A 27,001-nucleotide genomic window follows, 5' to 3' on the forward strand; every position below is an offset into this window, starting at 1 on the left:
GGCTTGCAGCGATTACTGGGACACTGAGAAGCAGAGCCTCTGAGGGCAAGACTGAGAGCAGCCATAATTGCTAACCCCGCCCTGTTGATCCCGTGGGACCCGCCCCACCCAATCCCTGCAGGGAGACTTTTGCTGGATAGCCTCAGGCAAAGGCTAGATTAGCACCTCCCTAGAGATCCAGGAGCCAGGAAGCCCAGAGGTCAGAGTGGAACCATAAAAGACACACTCAGGGGGCAGACTCAGTGAGCACCAAAGCCCCATCGAAGCAAGTCTAGCCCCAGAGGGGTGTCTCCAGCACAGAAGTTCTCCCACTGCAGACACAGCTGATTCTCACAGCCAATTGGCCTGGAGGTCAATTCCTCACAGTGATAACTACAACAATCAAGGCTTAACTACAACAAGACTGTGCACAAAGCCCACAAGGGGGTGCACCAAGAGTGTCTACCTCAGGGAATTGGGACACTTAGTACAGAAAGGCACTCTATCGACACAGTGAAGCATAAAAAATGCTGAGACAAAGAAACAGGACACAAATGACAGAATTGGAGGAAAGCAATCTGTTGGATATAGAGTTCAAAATCACACTTTTAAGGTCTTTAAAGAACTGTCTAGAAGCTGCGGATAAATTTAATAAGGCCCTCGAAAAGACTGGTGAGACTGCCGATAAATGTTGTGAGATCTTCAAGAAGACTGGTGAGACCGCCGATAAATGTAGTGAGATCCTCAAGAAATCTAATGAGACCCTCGATGTTGTGATAAAGGACCAACTAGAAATTAAGCATACACTGACTGAAATAAAGAGCATTATACAGACTCCCAACAGCAGACCAGAGGAGCGCAAGAATCAAGTCAAAGATTTGAAATACGAAGAAGCAAAAAACACCCAACAGGAAAAGCAAAATGAAAAAAGAATCCAAAAATATGAAGATAGTGTAAGGAGCCTCTGGGACAGCTTCAAGCGTACCAACATCTGAATTACAGGGGTGCCAGAAGATGAGAGAGAGCAAGATATTGAAAACCTATTTGAAGAAATAATGACAGAAAACTTCCCCCACCTGGTGAAAGAAATAGACTTACAGGTCCAGGAAGCGCAGAGAACCCCAAACAAAAGGAACCCAAAGAGGACCACACCAAGACACATCATAATTAAAATGCCAAGAGCAAAAGACAAAGAGAGAATCCTAAAAGCAGCAAGAGAAAGAAAACCCGTTACCTACAAGGGAATACCCATACGACTGTCAGCTGATTTCTCAACAGAAACTCTGTAGGCCAGAAGGGAGTGGCAAGAAATATTCCAAGTGATGGATGCCAAGAACCTACAACCAAGACTACTTTATCCAGGAAAGCTATCATTCAGAAGTGAAGGCCAGATAAAGAGCTTCACAGATAAGAAAAAACTAAAGGAGTTCATCACCACCAAACCAGTATTATATGAAATGCTGAAAGATATCCTTTAAGAAGAGGAAGAAGAAGAAAAAGGTAAAGATACAAATTTTGAACAACAAATACACATCTATCAACAAGTGAATCTAGCCAAAACCGGTTTGGCTCAGTGGATGGAGCGTCGACCTGCGGACTGAAAGGTCCCAGGTTCGATTCCGGTCAAGGGCATGTACCTGGGTTGCGGGCACATCCCCAGTGGGAGATGTGCAGGAGGCAGCTGATCGATGCTTCTCTCTCATCGATGTCTCTAACTCTCTATCTCTCTCCCTTCCTCTCTGTAAAAAATCAATAAAATATATTAAAAAAAAAAACAAAAAAAAAACAAAAAAAAAAACAAGTGAATCTAAGAATCAAGTGAATAAATAATCTGATGTACAGAATGAACTGGTGATTATAATAGAATCAGGGACATAGAAAGAGAATGGACTGACTATTCCTGGGAGGAAAAGGGGTGTGGGGGATGCAGGAAGAGACTGGACAAAAATCGTGCACCTATGGATGAGGACAGTGGGTGGGGAGTGAGGGCGGAGGGTGGGTGGGAACTGGGTGGAGGGGACTTATGGTGGGGAAAAAGAGGAACAACTGTAATAATTTGAACAATAAAGATTTAATTAAAAAAAAATACAACTAACGGGGGGTGGGGGGTTGGGGGTAAATGGGGGGGGATGAGAACACATTTGTAATACCTTAACTAATAATAAAAAAAAACAACAACAAAAATACAACTAAAAGACAAAACGGACATCATTCAGAAGGTGGGCCGAGTGGAAATTCTACAACTAGAAGGAAAGAGAAAAGCACACTGAGACTCAGAGGAGGTGTGGAAGTGCAGAGGAACGGAGACGCACGCGGCAAGGACTGGCAACTGAGGACTCGGCTGTCTTTTTGAATCGGGAGGGAGTCACAAGCCCCCGACTGCTCTGAACTCCAGTTCCAGGTGAGTCTCTGGGGACCCAGACTCATACAGGGAGAAACTGGACTGTCTGGTAGCAGGCAGAACTTGGAACTCAAGGGCGGCTTTCTCTCGCAGGTGCTTGGAGCGATTACTGGGACACTAAGACACGGGGCCCCTTAGGGCAGGGCTGAGGAGCAGCCATAGCTGCTTGCCCCGCCGTGTTGATTCCCTGAGACCCCACCCCACCGAAGCTGCAGCAGAGGCTTTTGCAGATGAATGCCCTGGCCCTTTGCAATCTGAAAATTACCTAACAAACTGCAGCTGGGCCAGACAGACTCAGAACTTCCAAGAGAAGGCCCAAGGCCCCACAGCAGCTTGCATTGCTTCACAGCTGGGCCTCATTTGGGCACCTCCAAACCCCAAACAAGGAAGGGGAATCTGCAGATCTCTTCGTAACTCCTGCTAGGTAGCCTCAGGCAGAGGCTAAATTAGCACCTCCTTAGATCCAAGAGCCAGTGTACCCAGTGGTCAGAGTGGAACCATCCAATTGCAACTTCTCAGATCCATAAGGGACAAACTCAGGGGGCATAAGGGTGTCTTAAGCACAGAACTTCTCCCCCGTAGATACAGCTGACTCTCATAGCCAACTGGCCTGGAGGCCAATTCCTCCCAGTGATACCTACAACAATCAAGGCTTAACTACAACAAGACTGTGCACAAAGCCCACAAAGGGGTGCACCAAGAGTGTCCACCTCAGGTAATTGGGGGAGGCTGAGCCACTGGGCCCTATAGGACACCTAGCACACAAAGCCACTCTACCAACACAGGGAAGCATAAAAAATGCGGAGACAAAGAAACAGGTCACAAATGACAGAAATGGAGGAAAGCAAACTACTGGATATAGAGTTCAAAACCACACTTTTAAGGTTTTTTAAGAACTTTCTAGAAACCGCCGATAAATTTAATAAGACCCTCAAAAAGACTGGTGAGACCACCGATTAATGTAGTGAGAACCTCAAGAAATCTAGTGAGACCCTCGAGGTTATGAAAAAGGACCAACTAGAAATTAAGCATACACTGACTGAAATAAAGGGTATTATGGAGGGTGCCAACAGCAGACTAGAGGATCACAAGAATCAAGTCAAAGATTTGAAATACGAAGAAGCAAAAAACACCCAACCGAAAAGCAAAATGAAAAAAGAATCCAAAAATACAAAGATAGTGTAAGGAGCCTCTGGGACAGCTTTAAGCGTATCAACATCCGAATTATAGGGGTGCCATAAGAAGAGAGAGATATTGAAAACCTATTTGAAGAAATAATGACAGAAAACTTCCCCTACCTGGTGAAAGAAATAGACTTACAAGTACAGGAAGCGCACAGAACCCCAAACAAAAGGAATCCAAAGAGGACCACACCAAGACACATCATAATTAAAATGCCAAGAGCAAAAGACAAAGAGAGAATCTTAAAAGCAGCAAGAGAAAGAAACTCAGTTACCTACAAGGGAGTACCCATACGACTGTCAGCTGATTTCTCAACAGAAACTTTGCTGGCCAGAAGGGAGTGGCAAGAAATATTCAAAGTGATGAATAGCAAGAACCTACAACCAAGATTACTTTACCCAGCAAAGCTATCATTCAGAATTGAAGGTTAGATAAACAGCTTCACAGATAAGGAAAAGCTAAAGGAGTTCATCACCACCAAACCAGTATTATATGAAATGCTGAAAGGTATTGAAGAAGGAGAAGAAGGAGGAGGAGAAGAAGGAGGAGAAGGAGGAGGAGGAGGAGGAGGAGGAGGAGGAGGAAGAGGAGGAGGAGAAGAAGAAGAAGAAGAAGAAGAAGAAGAAGAAGAAGAAGAAGAAACAAATTATGAACAACAAATACACATCTATCAACAAGTGAATCTAAAAATCAAGTGAATAAATAATCTGATGAACAGAATGAACTGGTGATTATAATAGAATCAGGGGCATAGAAAGGGAGTGGACTGACTATTCTTGGGGTAGAAAGGGGTGTGGGGGATGCAGGAAGAGACTGGACAAAAATCGTTCACCTATGGATGAGGACAGTGGGGGTGAGGGCGGAAGGTGAAGTGGGAACCGAGTGGAGGGGAGCTATGGGGGGAAAAAAGAGGAACAACTGTAATAATTTGAACAATAAAGATTTAATTTAAAAAAAAAACTCATAATGTATGCAGATACAAGTAAATCATCCACTAAAAAAAGACTTGTAAAAATATTAAGATCTAAAATAGTTGTTTATTACCAATCTGAGGTTTGTTAGGTTATTTTTGCCACGTACTCTTTTGAAAAGATAATCTATACTGTCTTTTTGCTATTTAATAATTGTTCACTATGCTTTTCTAGAAGCCACATCCAACAGCTTAGCTATATGCAAGATGCACTATATATTAAGAATGAAGAGAAGATAAACTAGCTTTCTTTGCAAAAACTGACAGTCAATTATGGGTATCTATTGTTTTCTCTATTATTTAATAGCCTTGCACTTGAGTTACTTTTCTCTAAAAACTATCCACTTAAACCTTTATTCAATGAGGATGAAGAATGTTCCTAGTTTTATATTTATCATCCATCTTGAATTAACTTTTTAAAATATGTTCTTATTGATTTTAGAAAGAGAGAGGAAGGGAGAGGGAGGAGAAACATCAATCAGTTGTCTTCGGTATGTACCCCCAACTGGGAATTGAACCTACAACCTGGGGATGTGTCCTGACCAGGAAATAAAGGTAAATATCTTCATAACTTTGGTAGGCAAATATGCCTTAAAACAAAATGCAGCCCTAACCAGTTTGGCTCAGTGGGTAGAACGTCAGCCTGCGGACTGAAGGGTCTCAGGTTCGATTCCGGTCAAGGGCATGTACCTTGGTTGCGGGCACATCCCCAGGAGGGGGTGTGGAGGAGGCAGCTGATCGATGTTTCTCTCTCATCGATGTTTCTAACTATCCCTCTCCTTTCCTCTCTGTAAAAAAAACAATAAAATATATTTAAAACAAAACAAAACAAAAAACCAAAATGCAAAAAGTATTAATCAGAAAAGCAAATAGCAAATTGGACTTCAACAAAATTAAACACTTGGACTTTTCTTTAACACTAAGAAAATGAAAAAACAAAACACTGCCCAGAAGAACATCTTCCCAATACATTATTTTATAAAAGATATGCATCCAGAATATATAAAGAATTCCTATAACTCAATAATACAAAAACCTAATTTTAAAAATGAGTAGATGACTTGAATAGACATTTTACAAAAGACGATATATGAATGATGAAAGGGGGACATTAGTTATTGAGGAAATGCAAATTTTATATCCACTAGAATACCTTAAATCAAAACAGATAACACCACCCAGCCAGTGTTGCTCAGTGATTGAGCATATCATCCCATGTACCAAGAGGTCATAGCACATGCTATGGTCAGGGCACATGCCCAGGTTTTGGGCTCAGTCCCCAGTAGGGAGCATGTAGGAGGCAGCCAGTTCATGTTTCTCTCTCACTGATGTTTCTATCTTTATCTCTCAATATTTTAAAAAACAACCCCAAAAAACAGACAACACCAAGTTTTGTGGAGAATGTGAAGTAACTGGAACTATCGAGTTATCAGTGGGAGTGTAAAACAGTAGAGAAAAGAACTACTTGTAATGTCTGCAAAAAGTAAAAATTTTAAACAAACTTACAACAATTGATTTCAATACTCACTTCAGATGTGACACCTCAATGACAGATTGACAAAAGTGGAACTAAATGAAATTCTAAGATCAATCTGATTAATGTAAGCTAACAGGTTATTGTATAGCTGATCGTCTAAAATTAATTACAAGAATTACCTGTTTATATTCATTAGCACAACTATGGCAGCAGAATGTCATCTGTTGGCCATCAATCACTAGGACAATGTTTCCAGAACCTTTGCTAGGCAGGTACTCTCCACAATGTTCACAGCAATTCATTATCAGACCATTAGCCAACCTGTACTTGTTAAAGCAGTGGTTACTGCACAGTTTGTGTGTCACATTATTAACGCTGACTTCATGGCGAATCTAAAAGAAAAATGAGAATTTACTAAATAAATAAGCCAGATTAGCACAGTAAGCAATGAGATAACTAGTTTCATTTTTTAAAAATATGTTTTTATTGATTTTTTTACAGAGAGGGAGGGAGAGGGATAGAGAGTTAGAAACATCTCCTGCACACCCCCACTGGGGATGCGTCCGCAACCAAGGCACATGCCCTTGACCGGAATCGAACCTGGGACCCTTCAGTCCGCAGGCCGATGCTCTATCCACTGAGCCAAACTAGTTACGGCAAGAGATAACTAGTTTCAACAGAAACAAAGACACTCTTGTAACTTCTCAGTGGAAAAAATATTCAGAAAAAAGACTAAAAAGCCCATTTCATTATTCTTTCATTTTTATCTTTGATTTCTTTGTAAAATCATTCTTTGATTTTTATAAAAATAAGATACACAGAACAAAAAACAATAAAATCAGTAATAACTTCCCCAGAGAAACTTAAGTATTCCAGAAAATGAATGGATTTAAAAGATTTTGATACCACCCACTTAAAAAAATGGATTGAGAATTCTTAGTCATATAAGCTTCATTGATCTAGATAATTTGTGGGAGGGACTAAGTGAATCAGTATTCCATATTTGAATGTTGTCTGGATATACAAGATTAAGGGGTTCTTGCTTTGCTCAGCTCTGTGGTAACTGAGATAAAATTGTGTCCTGGATTTGGATGGCTCTGCAGAAACCAACACCAAACTGTTACCAAGCACTGTGTTAAGTCAGAACTGCCTACATGCATGTTTCTTCTTTAGGAACTGGAAGGATGGCAATACCAATTAAGAAATGTGAAGTTATCAACATACTTTCAGTCCACATGTTCTATATGTTCTTGCACCAGGACTGGTTGCTTCCTTTGTGTCCTGAACCTACATTTTAATTTACCGTGTCTGGTAAGAACAAAATCCACTATACAACTATTACTCTATGGATGAGTACATCCAATTCTATAGAAACAGATGTATATTTTTCATACTGTGCAAATAAGACATTTGTTTATAAAATAGTTCTGGCATATCCTTAGTCCTTCCTATAACTTCACTGTGCAGATTCAGGACATGTGCATTATGTAGATGGCAGAGCACAGAATAGCACTTAACAGTTAAAATTATCCTAGAACCCTGGCCAGTGTGGCTCAGTTGGTTGAGGGTTGTCCCATGCACCAAAAAGTGACTGGTTCAAGTCCAAGTCAGGGCACATGTCTGGGTTTCAGGCACGATCCCCAGTAGGGGAGCATGCAAGAGTCAGTCAATTGATGTTTCTCTCTCATTTTCAAGTTTTTTTTCCCTCTCTCTCTCTCAAATCAATTTTTAAAAAAACATATTAAAGTTATCGTAGGTAATAACTTAAGGTAGAAAAACTCAGACCTCTGTTAGTTTACTACAGACTGTACATCTTGATTTATTTGAAATTCTTTTTCTGAGACTCTGGTTGTCTTCATAGGGAGACACACAGTATGTACTGCAGAATTCCTGGAAGGGCTGGCTCAACTGCACTTGAGGAACAACAGTAGCCCTTTTTGCAGGTACATCTCTGAAACACAGGGAGAAACACAATTTAACAACACTGTATTTTATTATCAAATATATGAAAAATAATGGACAGTTTCATTTTCTCATAATTTAATACTACAAATCAACTATAACTTGGGGATCTAGAAAAATCCACTTTTTTGTTTCATCACCAAGAGTTCCTAAACAAAATAGAAAGAAAAGACTTATAAATAAAAATATTTTGCATCACAAGATCCTTGCCATAGATTCTGATGACTTTTAGAAGCAATCAAAAAGGTGGTAGCAAACCCTGTCAGGAAGGCCCAGTTAGTTGGAGCGTAATCCCATACACCAAAAAGGTTGTGGATTCCATCCCTGGCAGGGGGGCCTACAAAAGCTAAGCAATCGATGTTTCCCTCTCACATTGATGTTTCTTTCTTTCCCTTCCTCTCTCTTTAAAATTAATAAAAACAAAGCCTCAGCTGAGGATTTAAAAACAACAACAGGTGTTAGCAACTTGGTAGAACTGAAGATGGGGGTTGGGCTGATGAGGCAGAGTCGGTGGCAGGGAGAGGGTCAATTTATTTCCATACCCACACTCCATTTTCTTGCTGAGAGTAAGGACAGTTCAAATAAGCCCACTGACAACTCTGAACTCTGACAAACTCTAAGATAACTCAAGCTCAATAAACTTGAGTACACCTCTGCAACAGCTCTACCCATGAATTTATGCAGTTCTCCAATTACATTCAGAACACACATTTACAATGTCAGCATCAACCATATGGAAAAAGTACAGCTTACTTTTTACACATTACATTGTGTTTCTTTGGAGTATGCTTATGAGAGAAGGAGGAAAGGCAGGTGGTAGAACAAAAGAGGTGAGCTGATCCTTTTCGTTGATAAGCTGTTTGTCCCTTCTGTAAAGGTTTTTTGCAGTGTGCACAAGTGATTTTAGCTGGTTTAGTAAGTTGCTGTTTGGCTGAAGACTGGCAAATCTGTTTAGGAAGTGAGCCCACTGGTGATAAAGAATCCATCCCTGGCTGTTTCTGATTACGTGGAAATGATGCTGACTGGGAGATCCAAGAATCTTAAAAATAAAAAACAAGAAAAAGTCATGGAACAATTCAAAATTCACATCAGAAAAATATTTAAAAGTCTAAGAATAGTGAGGTAGTCATATAAGCAAGTGGTTAAGGCCAGGCAGTCTTGTTACACAATCCCAGGGAAACTACCCATTTTGTATTCTAAGTGAATGATACTCTATTATGCTAATGATGAAAACTGGCCCTGGAATTGTGCAATTTGGTAGCCATCAACTCTTAAGTCAGACTTCCCAGATTCAAAAGGTATGCTCTGAGCTTAGTAAATTGTGCAAGTATATAAAACTATGTCTTGGTTTTATCAACTACAAACTGACAATCATATCTAACTCATGAAAGTGTAATAGTAAGTGTAATAGTAAAGCCTTATGTTTGGTACAAGGCACTTGCAAAAAATATAAGCCATTTTTTCTTCCCTAGGAACAACATACCAATTAATTATAAAATAAAGCAAATATGAAAACACAAAGATAACTACAGAGTGTGGTACATGATTTTCATTTGCATAACAGTTTCCCCATTAACATTTTACTATGAAAAATTGAAAGCATATAGAGAAGTTGAAGGAATTGTACAGTTAACTCCTATATGCACACCAAATAGATTCCACAGCATTTTATAATTTTTTTAAATTAAATTTTGGGGGGTAACATTGTTTAATAACATTATATACATTTCAGTTATACAATTCTAAAATACATATGTATATGACATTGGGTGCTCATCACCTAAAGTCTAGTCTCTTTCCGTCACCACATATTTGACCCCTTTACCCTCTTTGTCCTTACTCCACACTACTTTACTACTTTTGCTTCAACGCATCTTTCTATCTATACATCCTTAGAAATATTTTATATATTTCAAGTAATATGTAGACATCAATACATTTCCTTTCAAAATACTTTGAAATACATGTAATTGAGATGTAACATCTTAATATAGTTTATTTTTATTTTTTAAATACTTCTGTTGATTTCAGAGAGGCAAGGAGAGAGAGATAGAAATATCAATGATGAGAGAGAATCATTGATTGCTGCCTCCAACATGCCCCACAATGGGGATGGAGCTCACAACCCAGTCATGTGCCCTGACCAGGAATCAAACCTAGACCTCCTGGTTCACACAGGTCGATGCTCAACCACTGAGGCACACCAATCAGGCCCACCCCCGGCCCCCTTTTTTAATCCTCACCTGAGGGTATTTTTCCATTGATTTTTGGAGAAAGTGGAAGAGAGAGGGAAAGACAGAGAGAAACATCAATGTGAGAGAAACACATTGATTGGTTGCTTCTTGCATTTGCCCCAACAGGGCCCAGCCTGGGGAGGAGCTTGCAGCCAAGGTACATGCCCTTGATAGGAATCGAACCTAGGACCCTTTGGCCCACAAGCTCCTATCCATTGAGCCAAACCAGCTAGGGCCTTTTTTTTTTTTAATCTTCCTCAGAGGACATGCTGAGAGAGAGAGAGAGAGAGAGAGAGAGAGAGAAACATCAATGTGACAGAGAAACATCGGTTGGTTGCCTTCCATATGTGCTCTGACTGGGAATCAAACCCACAAACGAGGTATGTACCCTGACTGGGAATTGAACCAGCAACCTTTTGATGCACAGGGTGACATTCAACCAACTGAGCCATTCTGGCCATGCTGGGCATAACATTTATTTTTTAACATTTTAAAATTAATTTTTAGAGAGAGAAGGGAGAAGAGAGAAACATCAATGCGAGAGCAAAACATTGATCAGCTGCCGGGGATCAAACCTGAAACCCGGGCATGTACCCTGACTGAGAATAAAATCAGCAACCTTTAGGTGCTCGGGACATCACTCAACCAACAGAGCTACACAAGCCAGGCTAGACATAACATTTTAAAGCAAGTCCTTCCACAATTACTTCTGAGCCTTCTAAAATATTATTTCATATGCATTAACATAGAAAGCCTTTATATATGGTCTGCCCGACTCCAATAATATATTATTATTGCTTCAAAATCGTACAATGTGATGTACAGGTAACAGTGCTTCTCAAATTTTAACATGTATGAGATCATTTGGGAATCTTTGATTTAAACATAAATTCTAAATCATTAGGTCCTAGGAGGGGCCTGAGATCCTGCATTTATTGGATGTGAAACTTTGAGAAATGCGACTCTATTCAAAAGTAGCTTATTAGACCCTAGCCAGTTTGGCTCAGTGGATAGAGCGTCAGCCTGTGGACCAAAGGGTCCTGGATTCGATTCCAGTCAAGAGCACATACCATGATTGCAGGTTCCTCCCCGGGCCCTGATATGGGCTTGTGCAGGAGGCGACCAATCGATGTCTCTCACATCGATGTTTCTCTCTGGCTTTCCCTCTCTCTTCCACACTTCCTAAAAATCAATGGAAAAAATATCCCTGGGTGAAGATTAACAAAAAAAATAATAAAATAAAGTAAAACAAAATAAATAAAATAGCTTGTGTGATCAGCACAAGGCTTATTGCCTCCTCCACCAATCACAGCTGTAAAGGCCTCATATAATACTACCAACATTAATAATTCTATTTTCATTTCTGAATTGCTACCTGCTGCTTCTAACTTTCTTTGTCCTATTTCCAGATGTCTTTTATTTCACAGGCAAAACCAAAATAGAACAAGTAACAAAGAAATTATTTCATTCCATATGTTGAAATCTGGTTAATAGGAAGTATATGCCAATAAAGTTTTTTTATTGCCAAGTTCTCAGAAAGGAAGTTTCTTTACTGCTAAAGTTTTCTACTTCTAAGTCATTCCTTTAGAAAACCAAATCATTCTCAACCACATGAGGGAGTCAGCCAATCAATAATCTTCTCTCACATTGATGTTTCTATCTTACTCCCACCTCTCCTGGCCTCTCTGAAATCAATTTAAAAAATGTTTTTTAAATGGAAGAAATAAGAATCTTTAACACAAAAACATTGGGCTTTTTAATTTTGTGGACTTATCCATACTTAAAAGGGGCATATTTGTATATAACTACAGAAAGTGAGACATCAACTATACTGCTCTTTAAGACAGTAAGTCAATCCTGAAATTATTTTTACTTTAGCTTTGGTGCATACATAAATAAAGTAAACCTTCCTCTGTTTATACTGCATTATTTAATTCCTCCTAATTTCAAATTTCTTGATTCATCAAATACTTCGTTTTACTTTTGGTATTAGTATGTCCGGGTTAAACTTAAACTCTCAAATTCTTCCATGCCCTATCTCCAGAATACATTTTAAGAGAGGAGGCCTAATATATTATTTAATCCAAATCCCTCATTACATGAAAGGAAAAGTAAGACCTAGAAGTTATGTGATTTTCCCAAAAGTACAGGAAGTACTAGGTCCACTATTTGACTTTTAGGTATTCTTCATTTCTTACTGCATCTAAATTCTTCTGCCTAAACAACCTTTTCATATTTCTTTAGTGTTGGGGCTGTTGGTAAAGTTCATTCAATGTTTAGGTGTTTTTTGTTTGTTTGTTTTTTGGTTGTTGAAGAGTAACATGTATGCCTGGCCAGCGTGGCTCAGTGCTTGCACATTGACCTTTGAATCAGGAGGTCATGATTTGATTCCCGGTCAGGGCACATGCCCAGGTTGCAGGCTGGATCCCCAGTGTGGGGCATGCAGCAGGCAAATAATCAATGATTCTCTCATTGATGTTTCTATCTCTCTACCACTGCCTTCCTCTCTGAAATCAATTTTTTTTTTTAAAAAGGTTTTTTGTTTGTTTTAAAATATATTTCATTGATTTCCCACAGAGTGGAAGGGAGAGGGACAGAGAGCTAGAAACATGGATGAGAGAGAAACATCGATCAGCTGCCTCCCGCACATCCCCCACTGGGGATGTGCCCGCAACCAAGGTACATGCCCTTCACGGGAATCGAACCCGGGACCCTTGAGTCCCCAGGCCGACGCTCCATCCACTGAGCCAAACCGGTCAGGGCTCTGAAATCAATTTTAAAAAATTTAAAAAAAGAATAACATATAAACATAAAGTTTATAAATCCTATAAATTTGCAGAGCTCAATAAATTTTTTTTCACAGTGACTATACTTGCATGACTACCACCCAGATAAACATACAGAAAATTTCCAATACCCCAGTAGCTTTCCTTATGTATTTTCCCACTCAATAACTTCCCTAATTTTCCATAAGCCATCTCTATACTGACTTCACAAATTCGTTTTGTCTTATTTTTTTTTTAAATATATTTTATTGATTTTTTACAGAGAGGAAGGGAGAGAGATAGAGAGTTAGAAACATCGATGAGAGAGAAACATCGATCAGCTGCCTCCTGCACATCTCCTACTGGGGATGTGCCCGCAACCCAGGTACATGCCCCTGACCGGAATCGAACCTGGGACCCCTCAGTCCGCAGGCCTACGCTCTATCCACTGAGCCAAACCGGTTTCGGCCGTTTTGTCTTATTTTGATCTTCACATTTGAAATCATATAATATGTACTCTTTTGTGTCTAGTTTCCATAAGTCAACTCAGGTTTATTCTAATAATTGCACTGAGTAGTTCATTCTTTTTTGTTGTTTGGAGTAATCCAAAGTGTGGCTAATACCACTGTTGACAGACATTTGGAATGCCTCCAATTTTTGTCTGATTTCTGTACTTGTCATTTAATGGTTTCTTAGGTATTTATCCTACTTGAGATTTCTTCTTCATTTTAGAAAATTCTCAGTTTTACTTCTGCCTCATTTCCTTCCTCTTCTTTCTGGGACATCAATTACATGTCCTTTTCATCAAGTGTCATTCTTTCACATTCCTTTCTGTTTTTTTCTACCTTTTTGCTCTTTATGATTCATCTTGCATAATAATGTGACATGACTTCTAGTTCACTAATGCTCTCTTCAGCTGTGCCCAATCATAAAGTTCAAACACAGTTTCTTAAAATCTGTGCCTGATAATCAAATAATCTGGATCCCTTATGGGCTCACCTCTATTGTCTGCTTTTTTTATCTTGTTATTCTGTAATTTGGTCTTATCTTCTGATATCCCTGATTGGTTATCATAGCTTTGTATGAAAAACTGAAAAGGAAAAAAAAAGTCAAGACTTTGGCTTATGACTCCCAAGGAATTAAGATGGCGGCATAGGTAAACACCTGTACTTTCTGTCTCTCACAACCACATCAAAATTACAACTAAAAGACAAAATAACTGTCATCCAGAACCATGGGAAAGCTGGCTGAGTGGAAGTTCTACAATGAGAGGTAAAGAAGAAAGTGCATTGAGACTGGTAGGAGGTGCGGAGACGCAGAACGGGCTGGCATCCGGGTGCACTGCTTTTTTAATCTGGTGGGAGATACAAGCTCCCGCTTGCTCTGAACTCCAGTTCCGGATAAGACTCTGGGGGACCCAGAAACATACGGGGAGAAACTGCACTACCTGGCATTGAGACAAGAATGGGAGGGGGGCTTTCTTTCAGATGGTGGTGCTTACAGCTGTCATTTTTCCTGTGCTGGGACCTCTCCAGTGCAGGGCTGACTGGAAGCCATTGCTGTTTGCTCCACCCAGGAGATTCCCTGAGACCCTGCCCCCCCAATTTACATTCCCACCCAAGCTGTGTGCAGTGGCTTTTGCATATGAATGGCCTATCCTTTCTCAACCTAAAACATGTCAAACAGGCAACAGCAGCAGCAGCAGCCTGCCTTGCTACACAGCTGGGCCTCATCTGGGCACTTCCAAACCTGGTACAAAGAGGAGGAATCTGCAGAGGTCTCTGTAGATCCTGCTGGGTGGCCCCAGGCAGTGGCTAACCTTGCACCTCCTTGGAGTTCCAAGAGCCAGTGTACCCAGTGGTCAGTGTGAGACCATACCAGATTACAATTCTTCACATCCATAAGCAACACACTCAAGGGGCAGACTCAGTGAGCACCAAAGCCCCACTGAAGCAAGTCCTGCCCCATAAGGTGTTTCCAGCACAGCAGATCTTCCATTGTAGATACAGCTGGTCCTCACAGCCAATTGGTCTGGAGGTCAATTCCTCCCAGTGATACCAACAGCAATCAAAGGTTAACTAAAACAAGACTGTGCACACAGCCCATGAAGAGGTGCACTAAGAGTGTCCACCTCAGGTAACTGGGGAGGCTGAGCCACTGGGCCCTATAGAACACCTACCAGACAAGGCCACTCTATCAACTCAAGGAGACTTAGCAGCTAGCAAGTACATAGAAACAAACACAGGGAAGCAGCAAAAATGCAGAGACAAAGAAACAAGTCACAAATGAAAGAAATGAATGAAAGCAAAATACTGGATATAGAGTTCAAAACCACGGTTACAAGGTTACTCAAGTATCTTCTAGAAACCTCCGAGGAACTTAGTGAGGCCTTCAGGATCTTAGTGAGAATGCCAAAAAAACGGAAAAGGACCAGTCAGAAATTAAGCATATACTGACTGAAATAAAGAATAATATACAGAGATTCAATAGTAGACTAGAGGGTCCCAAGAATCAAGTCAAAGATTTGAAGTACGAGGAATCAAAAAACACCCAACCAGTAAAGAAAAAAAAGAATCCAAAAATATGAAGATAGTGTAAGGAGCCTCTGGGACAACTTCAAGCGCACCAACATCCGAATTATGGGGGTGCCAGAAGAAGAGAGAGAGTAAGATATTGAAAACCTATTTGAAGAAATAATGACAGAAAACTTCCCCTACTTGGTGAAAGTAATAGACTTACAAGTCCAGGAAGCGCAGAGAATCCCAAACAAAAGGAATCCAAAGAGGACCACACCAAGACACATCATAATTAAAATGCCAAGAGCAAAAGACAAAGAGAGAATCCTAAAAGCAGCAAGAGAAAAACAGTCAGTTACATAGAAGGGAGTACCCATATGACTGTCAGTTGATTTCTCAACAGAAACTATGCAGGCCAGAAGGGAATGGCAAGAAATATTCAAAGTGATGAATACCAAGAACCTACAACCAAGATTACTCTACCCAGCAAAGCTATCATTTAGAATTGACGGTCAGATAAAGAGCTCACAGACAAGAAAAAGCTAAAGGAGTTCATCACTACCAAACCAGTATTATATAAAATGCTGAAGGGTATTCTTTAAGAAGAGGAAGAAGCCCTAGCTGGTTTGGCTCAATGGATAGAGCGTTAGCCTGCGGACTGAAGGGTCCCAGGTTTGATTCCAGCCAGGGGCACATGCCTGGGTTGCAGGCTCGATCCCCACTAGGGGGGCGTGCAGGACGCAGCCATCAATGATTCTCTCTCATCATTGATGTTTCTATCTCTCCATCCCTCTCCCTTCCTCTCTAAAATCAATATAAATACATTTAAAAAGAAGAGGAAGAAGAAGGAAAAGGTAAAGATTAAAAATTATGGACAACAAATACATACCTATCATCAAGTCAATCTAAAAACCAAATGAATAAAAAATCTGATGAACAGAACAAACTGGTACATGTAATAGAATCAGGGGAATGGAAAGGGAGTGGACAGACAATTCTTGGGGGGAACGGTGCGGGAAGAGATTGGACAAAGAGCTTACACCTATGGATGAGGATAGTGGGGGGTGGTGATGAGGGCCTGGTGGGGGAGGGGGGAACCGGGTGGAGTGGAGCTATGGGGGGAAGAGGAACATCTGTAATAATCTGAACAATAAAGATTAAAAAAACCAACTCTGGCTTATCTTAGTTAGCATCCCAATCCAAAGTTTTTCTGTTGTTGTTTTTTTTAGCAGTATCTTTGTGTGCCCCTTTGATTCTGCTAAAAGCTCCTTTTAGATTCTCAGCTGTCTCAGCAGCCTTTACTGGAAATGAACACATGCCCATAAGAGAAAAGCAGGCTCGCCAGAACCGGTTTGGCTCAGTGGATAGAGCGTCGGCCTGTGGACTCAAGGGTCCCAGGTTCGATTCCGGTCAGGGGCATGTACCTTGGTTGCGGGCACATCCCCAGTGGGGGGCGTGCAGGAGACAGCTGATCGATGTTTCTCTCTCAGCGATGTTTCTAACTCTCTATCCCTCTCCCTTCCTCTCTGTAGAAAATCAATAAAACATTTTTTTCATTTTATTTTTAGTTCTACGATGCTTTCAATAGATATAGTTTGTCTTTCTTTCCCCCGATTATTCTCTGCAGGAGGGATAGGAATTATCTAGTCTATTATTATCAGAAGAACTCGATAGGATCAGCACTATAGAAATGATTAGAATGCAATAAAAATACAACATAGATACAAGAACAATTTCTAAGGTTAAGTATTTTCTATGTTGAGTTTTTTACGGTTGATATGAAAATGTGATGAGTAGAAAATTTTCACTGAAAAATAGTCTGCCCTAAAGGTTGATGAGAGAAGGGAAGGATCCAAGATGGTAGCAGAGTAGAAGAAAATCACACTCACCTCCTCACCAGAAAAAATCTGAATTACAACTAAATTATAGAATAATCAACCATAATAACCAACTGAAGACTAACTGAACAGAAATTTTATTATTTTTTTTCATTTTTTAAAATTAAATCTTTATTGTTCAGATTATTACATTTGTTCCTCTTTTTCCCCACCAAAACTCCCCTCCTCCCAGTTCCCACCCCACCCTCTGCCCTCACTCCCCACCCACTGTCCTCATCCACAGGTGCACGATTTTTGTCCAGTCTTTTCCCGCATTCCCCACACCCCTTTCCACCCCAAAAATAGTCAGTCTATTCCCTTTCTATGTCCCTGATTCTATTATAATCACCAGTTCATTCTGTTCATCAGATTATTTATTCACTTAATTCTTAGATTCACTTGTTGATAGATGTGTATTTGTTGTTCATAATTTGTATCTTTACCTTTTTCTTCTTCTTCCTCTTCTTAAAGGATACCTTTCAGCATTTCATATAATACTGGTTTGGTGGTGATGAACTCCTTTAGCTTTTTCTTATCTGTGAAGCTCTTTATCTGACCTTCAATTCTGAATGATAGCTTTGCTGGATAAAGTAATCTTGGTTGTAGGTTCTTGGCATCCATCACTTTGAATATTTCTTGCCATTCCCTTCTGGTCTACAAAGTTTCTGTTGAGAAATCAGCTGATAGTCGTATGGGTACTCCCTTGTAGGTAACTGGCTGTCTTTCTCTTGCTGCTTTTTTTTTTTTTTTTTTTATTGCTTAAAGCGTTACAAAGGGTATTACATATGTGTCCTTTTTTTCCCCCCCACCCTTGACAATACCCTGGCTTCCCCTACCCCCCAGTGTCTTATGTCCATTGGTTATGCTCATATGCATGCATACAAGCCCTTCAGTTGATCTCTTAACCCCCTCCCTCCTGCCCCCCAACCCTCCCCGCCCTTCCCGCTGCAGTTTGACAATCTGTGTGAGGCAGCTCTGCCTCTGTATCTATTATTGTTCAAAAGTTAATAATGGTCTCTATTATCCATGAATGAGTGAGATCATGTGGTATTTTTCCTTCATTGACTGGCTTATTTCACTTAGCATAATGCTCTCCAGCTCCATCCATGCCGTTGCAAATTGTAAGAGTTCCTTCTTTTTTACAGCAGCATAGTATTCCATCGTGTAGATGTACCACCGTTTTCTAATCCATTCATCTACTGATGGGCACTTAGGCTGTTTCCAGATCTCAGCTATGGTGAATTGTGCTGCTATGAACATAGGGGTGCATATATCCTTTCTGATTGGTGTTTCTGGTTTCTTGGGATATATTCCTAGAAGTGGGATCACAGGGTCAAATGGGATTTCCATTTTTAGTTTTTTGAGGAAACTCCATACTGTCTTCCCTAATGGCTGCACTAGTCTGCACTCCCACCAGCAGTGCACAAGTGTTCCTTTTTCTCCACATCCTCTCCAACACTTGTCGTTTGTTGATTTGTTGATGATAGCCATTCTGACAGGTGTGAGATGGTACCTCATTGTTGTTTTGTCTCTTGCTGCTTTTAAGATTCTCTCTTTGTCTTTTGCTCTTGGCATTTTAATTATGTGTCTTGGTGTGGTCCTCTTTGGATTCCTTTTGTTTGGGGTTCTATGCGCTTCCTGGACTTGTAAGTCTATTTCTTTCACCATGTAGGGGAAGTTTTCTGTCATTATTTCTTCAAATAGGTTTTCAATGTCTTGCTCTCTCTCATCTTCTGGCACCCCTATAATTCGGATGTTGGTACACTTGAAGCTGTCCCAGAGGCTCCTTACACTACCTTCGTATTTTTGGATTCTTTTTTCATTTTGCTTTTCTGGTTGGGTGTTTTTTGCTTCTTCATATTTCAAATCTTTGACTTGATTCTTGCGCTCCTCTGGTCTGCTGTTGGGAGTCTGTATAATGCTCTTTATTTCAGTCAGTGTATGCTTAATTTCTAGTTGGTCCTTTATCACAACATCGAGGGTCTCATTAGATTTCTTGAGGATCTCACTATATTTATCGGCGGTCTCACCAGTCTTTTCGAGGGCCTTACTAAATTTATCAGCAGTCTCACCAGTCTTTTTGAGGGCCTTACTAAATTTATCGGCGGCTTCTAGACAGTTCTTGAGAGACCTTAAAAGTGTGGTTTTGAGCTCTATATCCAGCATTTTGCCTTCCTCCATTTCTGTCCTGTTTCTTTGTCTTGGCATTTTTTATGCTTTCTTGGTGCACCCCCTACTGGTCTTTGTGCGCCATCTTGTTGTAGTTAAGCCTTGATTGTTGTAGGTAACACTGGGGAGATTTGACCTCTAGGCCAACTGGCTGTGAGCTGAACAGAAATTTTATATCCAAGGATTTACAGAAAAAGTCACCTTGAGGCTGGCAGGAAGGTTGGAGATGCAAAAAGGACTGTCTCTACACCCATGTGAGACAGTTGAGAATCCAGAGGGATATCTCTGCTGCAAAGGACCCCCTCAGGAGCTAGGGGACTCAACACCATTGCAGATTCCCTGACCCAAAACACCAGTGCCAGAAACAGAAGCCTGCATATTTGCTGAGAAAATCAGTGGGGATTCCCTCAGCCAGAAAACAGGAGTCTGAGAGAAACCCAGGTACTCTCTTAAAGGGCCAATGCACAAAATCGTTAATGGTCACTCACCCTGGGCTCTAGGAGAGGAAGAATGGCACAGAGTGGACCAGAGTCATAGAGGGAGGAATTGAGTTGTGTGGCCTCTAAGAAAAAGTAAGAGGGACAGCTGCCAATGTCCCTGTGCTGAGTCCCTCTCCCACACTGCGTGGGCTCGCACACCTGACAGACATACATACAGACAATCTTTCTTGGGTGGATCACACCCCACCATGCTGATTCAGCTTGGAAACATGCACTATCCCTACCGCTCTACTCTCCCTACTCCCTGTAGCTCTGCTCTGTTAAGCTGAAACCCTGAAGAACAGACTTTCATGGAAGGTTCTGAAGGAGGTCATTCCCTTCACCAACACCCCTCCCCAACACCCCACCTCCCTGCAATCCTCCATTTGGTGCTACCATTCCTGTGCAGAGCACTTCCTCCATATGGCCAAATTTTAATTTTTTAACTGATGAACTCTACTGGCCTCACCCTAACAATTTCCTGCCTGCCCAACCACAAAAATCCCCAGGACCCAGGGCAGCTGACCTCAGTATACACTAAAACTTTTATAATTTAAATCCTCATCACAGGATATTTTTCCATTAATTTCTAGAGAGAGTGAAAAGAAGGGAGGAGGGGGGGAGAGAGAGAAACATCCATGTAAGAGAGAGATAGCAATTGTTTGCCACCCACACGCACCCCCACTGGAGCTGAGGAACCTGCAACTGAGGTACATGTCCTTGACCAGGAATTGAACCTGTGACCCTTCCGTCCATGGGCCGACACTCTAACCTTAGTGGCCAGGGCTACACTAAGACTTTTGCTGAGTGGCCTCAGACACAGCAAGAGCATTGAGTTTGAAACTCATCAGCCTGGTGAACAATACTCACCCCACCTGGTGACTCACTGAGAACCAACTGCATTCAACTTGTGTACCCCCAGAACTTCTTTCAATGACTGAAACTAACAGGCAGCCAATAGGCGGAGGAAAATCTCCAGGTGCCTTGGGCCTTTTACTGACTTGCCACAGGCTAGGTATCAGTGGAAGCCAGCCTTGTTACAAGCTTGGTCCCTCCCACAACACCCAGGCCCAGCAGAGGCAGCCACAAATGGTGGATTGCTTTGTAGCTTGTAACAAACAGGTAGTCCAAGGCCTGTCATGAGCATGCCTGACATTGACCTGCACCGAAGTCCTTTAACAAAATATTAGAAAACTGAATTCAGCAGTATATTACAAAGATCATACACCACCATCAAGTAGGATTTATTCCTGGGATGCAAGGGTTAGTACAATATCTGCAAATCAATTAATGTGATATATAAACACAATAAAAGATAAAAATCATATGATCATATCAATAGATGCAGAAAAAGCATTTGACAAAATCCAGCACCCATTTATGATAAAAGCCCTCAGCAAAGTGGCAACGGAAGAAACATACCTTAACATAATAAAGGCCATATATGACAAACCCACAGTTAACATCATATTCAACAGGAAAAAACTAAAATAGTTTTCCGTAAGATCAGAAACAAGACAGGAATGTCCACTACTTTCATCACTCGTATTCAATATATGATTGGATATCTAAGCTACAGCAATCAGAAAAAAAGATGAAATAAAAGGAATCCAAATTGGAAAGAAGTAAAACTGTTATTATTTGTAGATGACAAGATACTGTATATAAACAACCTAAAGATTCTACCAAGTCTTAGCTGATTTGGCTCAGTGTATAGAACATCAGCCTGCAGACCAAAGGGTCCCGGGTTCGATTCCGGTCAAGGGCACGTAATTTGGTTGCAGGCTCCTCCCCAGCCTGGGCCCTGGTTGAGCATGTGCAAGAGGCAACCAATCAATGTGTTTCTCTCACATTGATGTTTCTCTCTGTCTTTCCCTCTCTCCTCCACTCTCCCTAAAATCAATGGCAAAATATCTTCAGGTGAAGATTAACAATAAATAAATAAATAAATAAACAAACAAACAAACAAATAAAAGTAAATTAAAAAATTAATTAAATAAAGATTTCACCAAAAAACTACTAGAACTAATAAATGAATTCAGTAAAGTGGGATACAAAATAAATGTTGAGAAATTGGTTGCATTTTTATACATCAATAATTAATAGTCAGACAGGGGAACGCAGAAAACAATCCTATTTATAACTATATCAAAACAAAATAAAATGCCTAGAAATAACTTTAACCAAAGAGGTAAAAGACCTGTACTCAGAAAATTGTAAGGCATTGAAGAAACTGAAGATACAAATAAATGGAAGCATATAAAATGCTTCTAGAACCCTGGCTGGTATGGCTCAGTTGGTTGAGCCATGTACTAAGAGGTTGGGGTTCGATTCCCATCCAGGCACATGCCCAGTAGGGGGCACTAAGGAGGCAGCTGATCTTGCATTGATGTTTCTCTCTCTCCCCCCCTCTCTCTTAAAAACAAACAAACAAACAAACAAACAAACATATTTTTTAAAAATGCTCATGGATAGGAAAATCTAACATTATTAAAATGTCTATACTCCCCTAGTTGGTTTGGCTCAGTGGACAGAAGGGTCCCAGGTTTGATTCCAGTCAAAGGCACATGGACAGGTTGCAGGCTCAATCCCCAGTAGGGGGCGTGCAGGAGGCAGCCGATAATTAATGTTTCTCTCTCCCCCTCTCTCTTCCTCTCTGAAACCAATAAAAATATACTTAAAAAATAAAAATAAAATGTCTATACTACCCAAAGCAATCTACAGATTCAATGCAATTTGTATAAAAATACCAATGTTGTACTTCCCAGAACTAAAATAATCCAAAAATTTATATGGAACCACAAGAAATCCCAAATAGCCACAGCAATTTTAAGAATGAAGAAGAGCCCTAACCGGTTTGGCTCAGTGGATAGAGCATCAGCCTGCGGACTGAAGGGTCCTAGGTTCGATTCCGGTCAAGGGCATGTACCTTGGTTGCAGGCATATCCCCAGTAGGGGGTGTGCAGGAGGCAGCTGATTAATGTTTCTCTCTCATCGATGTTTCTAACTCTCTATCCCTCTCCCTTCCTCTCTGTAAAAAACCAATGAAATATATTTTTTAAAAAAATGAAGAAGAAAGTTGGAAGTATCATGCTACATGATAGCAGCCTATACAATTAGGCAATAGTAATCAAAACAGCATAATACTGGAATAAAAAGGAGTTTAAGAGAGGAGAACCAAGATGGCGGCATAGGTTAACGCCGGAGTTTGCTGCCTCGAACAACCACTTCAAAAATACAACTAAAAGACGGAACAGACATCACCCAGAACCACAGGAAGGCTGGCTGAGGAGAGATTCTACAACTAGGAGGAAAGAGAAAACCATACCGAGACTCAGAGGAGGCGCAGTGCTGAAGTGAAATACTAAGGTGCGGAGTACATGTAGAGCGGGCCAGCAGCGGAGGGCGCGGTTGTTGTTTTCAATAGGGAGGGAGTCTCAGACTCTGAGCTCCAGAGCCGGGCGAGTCTCTAGGGACCCAGACTCAAACGGGAGAAGGGGGAAGGCAGCTTTCTCTCAGAGGTTTGCAGAGGTTGCAGAGCCGCTGGCGATGGAACTGAGAGCAGCCATAACTGCTCGCTCCGCCCCGCCCTGTAGATCCCCTGGGACACGCCGAGCCCAAAGGCATTTGCCGGATTGCCTCAGGCAAAGGCTAGCTTAGCACCGCCCTAGAGATTCAGCACAGAAGCTCGCCCACTGCAGACACAGCTGACCGTCATAGCCAGTTAGCCTGGAGGTCAATTCACCCCTAGTATTGCCAACAACAATTAAGGCTTAACTACAACAAGACTGCGCACAAAGACCACAAGGGGGTGCACCAAGAAAGCACAAAAAATGCGGAGACAAAAAAAATGACAGAAATGGAGGATATAGAGCTAAAAAACGCACTTTTGAGGGCTTTCAATAATTTGCTAGAAACTGCCGATAAACTTGATGAGAGCCTCAAGAAATCTAATGAGACCCTCGATGTTGTGATAAAGAACCAACTAGAAATTAAGCATGCACTGACTGAAATAAAGAATATTATACAGACACCCAACAGCAGACCAGAGGAGCACAAGAATCAAGTCAAAGATTTGAAATGCGAAGAAGCAAAAAACACCCAACTGGAAAAGCAAAATGAAAAAAGATTCCGAAAATACGAAGATAGTGTAAGGAGCCTCTGGGACAGTTTCAAACGCACCAACATCAGAATTATAGGGGTGCCAGAAGATGAGAGACAGCAAGATATTGAAAACCTATTTGAAGAAATAATGACAGAAAACTTCCCCCACCTGGTGAAAGAAATGGACTTCCAGGCCCAAGAAGTGCAGAGAACCCCAAACAAAAGGAATCCAAAGAGGACTACACCAAGACTCATCATAATTAAAATGCCAAGAGCAAAAGACAAAGAGAGAATCCTAAAAGCAGCAAGAGAAAGAAACTCAGTTACCTACAAGGGAATACCCATACGACTGTCAGCTGATTTCTCAACAGAAACTTTGTAGGCCAGAAGGGAATGGCAAGAAGTATTCAAAGTGATGAATAGCAAGAACCTACAACCAAGATTACTTTATCCAGCAAAGCTATCATTCAGAATTGAAGGTCAGATAAAGAGCTTCACAGATAAGAAAAAACTAAAGGAGTTCATCACCACTAACCCAGTATTATATGAAATGCTGAAAGGTATCCTTTAAGAAGAGGAAGAAGAAGAAAAAGGTAAAGATACAAATTATGAACAACAAACATGCATCTATCAACAAGTGAATCTAAGAATCAAGTGAATAAATAATCTGATGTACAGAATGAACTGGTGATTATAATGAATCAGGAACATGGAAAGGGAATGTACCGACTATTCTTGGGGGGGAAAGGGGAGTGGGAGATGCGGGAAAAGACTGGACAAAAATCGTGCACCTATGGATGAGGGCAGTGGGTGGGGAGTGAGGGCGGAGGGTGGGGCGGGAACTGGGAGGAGGGGAGTTATGGGGGAAAAAAAAGAGGAACCAATGTAATCTGAACAATAAAGATTTAATTAAAAAATAAATAAATAAAAGTTAAAAAAAATACTGGAATAAAAATAGACATATACCCTAGGGGGGCAAGGGCATGTGCTGGGGGATGGGAGTGGACATATGTAATACTTTCAACAATAAAGAATTAAAAAGATAAAAGAATGAGACCGCAAATTTGAAATTGGCATAGAATAGGCATTAAAATACCTATAAATAAAACTGTTAATGCTTGAATATGAAAAAAAAATAAAGACATATCGATCAATAGAATAAAGAGCCCAGAAATAAACCCACGCCTATAAGGTCAATTAATATTTGACAAAGGAGGCAAGAACATACAAAGGGTTAAAAACAGTCTATCCAATAAATGGTGTTGGAAAATTGGACAGATATATGCAAAAAAGTGAAACCAGACCACCTTCTTACACCATTTACAAGAATAAACTCAAAATCGGTTAAAAACTTGAATATAAGATTTGAAACCATATAACTCCTAAAAGAAAACATAGGAAATAAAATCTCTGATACTACTCTTAGTAATATTTTTTTCTGATATATCTCCTTAAGCAAGGGAAACAAAAGAAAAAAAAGGGAGCATATGAAACTAAAGTTTTTGCACAGAAAAGGAAACCCTCAACAAACAAAAAGACAACCTACTGAATGGGGTAAGATATTTGCCAATGACACTTCCGATAAGGGGGTTAATATTCTAAATTTATAAAGAACTCATACAACTCAACACCAAAACAACAACAACAAAACATTCCAGAACAGGTAGGTAGCTCAGTTGTTTAGAGCAGAGGTGAGGAATGTTTTTTCTGCCAAGGACCATTTGGATATTTATGACATCATTCATGGGCCATACAAAATCATCAACTTAAAAATTAGCTTGCTATATTCAGTCAAGCATTTAACTTAACTCACCCCTAATGCCTTGGCAGGACTAGAGCAAATGATTTTGAGGACTTTATATGGCCTGTGGGCCAGATGTTCCCCATCCCTGGTTTAGAGCATCATCTGATACGCCAAAGTTGTGGGTTAGATCCCAGGTCAGAGGACATACAAGAAGCAACCAATGAATGCATAAATAACTGGAACAACAAATCAATGTTTCTCTCTCTCTCTCTCTCTAAAACAAAATAAGTATATTTAATTTAAAAGGGGGGCAGGGGGCAGAGGACCTGAATAGATACTTCTCCAAAGAGGACATATAGATGGCCAATAGACATATGAAAAAATGCTCAACTTACTAATCATCAGAGAAATGCTAACTAAAACCACACACAATGAACTCTGAAAATGGTTTACTATTCACTTGACCCAGAAAACACCACAAAATCATGCAAATCTTCATGTTCATTTTAAGAACACTTGTGAAAGTGCCCAGGCCATCAAGATTATGCATTTTAGAAAACAAACCAAGTGTCTGAAGGATGTCACTTTATAAAAGGAATTTGTGCCATTCCATTATTACAACGATGGATTTGGTAAGTGTGCCCAGGACAAAGGAGCTGGACACAGGACTGGTGGACCAAAAAGAGTGCTGAATTTTTATGCACATGGTTAAAAATGTGGGGCATAATGGTGAACTTAGGGATTTAGATGCAGATTCTCTGGTGAGTGACCACATCCAGGAGAACAAAGACCCCCAAGATATAGTGCAGAACTTACAGAGCTCACGGCAGATTAACCAATACATAAGCTCTTCCTGACACAGTGAGATGATTCTTACTGAAAAAGAGCAGATTATTCCTAAATTAGAAGAGGAGTTTGCACAGAAGAAAAATATATCCCATAAGAAACTCAAGAGCTCAGTGGATAGAGCGTCGGCCTGTGGACTAAAGGGTCCCAGGTTCGATTCCGGTCAAGAGCATGTACCTTGGTTGCGGGCACATCCCCAGTAGGGGGTGTGCAGGAAGCAGCGGATCGATGTTTCTAACTCTCTATCCCTCTTCCTTCCTTTCTGTAAAAAATCAATAAAATATATTTTTTTAAAA

The 27,001-nt window shown here is 40.6% G+C and overlaps 1 protein-coding gene across 1 annotated transcript in view; it reads right to left on the reverse strand.

The window, feature by feature from the left end:
* ZMYM5 (zinc finger MYM-type containing 5) overlaps positions 1 to 27,001 on the reverse strand; it is a 60,317-nt gene that overhangs the window by 12,082 nt on the left and 21,234 nt on the right. The window contains exons 7-9 of the mRNA XM_070408742.1: positions 8,725 to 9,010; positions 7,795 to 7,960; positions 6,189 to 6,401 (exon numbers count right to left, since the gene is read on the reverse strand). Coding sequence (XP_070264843.1) covers positions 6,189 to 6,401; positions 7,795 to 7,960; positions 8,725 to 9,010 — 665 coding nt within the window. The remainder of the gene's footprint in view (positions 1 to 6,188; positions 6,402 to 7,794; positions 7,961 to 8,724; positions 9,011 to 27,001) is intronic.

Source organism: Myotis yumanensis, unplaced genomic scaffold (assembly GCF_028538775.1).
Source record: "Myotis yumanensis isolate MYYU_CA2020_CCGP unplaced genomic scaffold, mMyoYum1.0.hap1 SCAF_3, whole genome shotgun sequence".
NCBI classification, from domain to species: Eukaryota; Metazoa; Chordata; class Mammalia; order Chiroptera; family Vespertilionidae; genus Myotis; species Myotis yumanensis.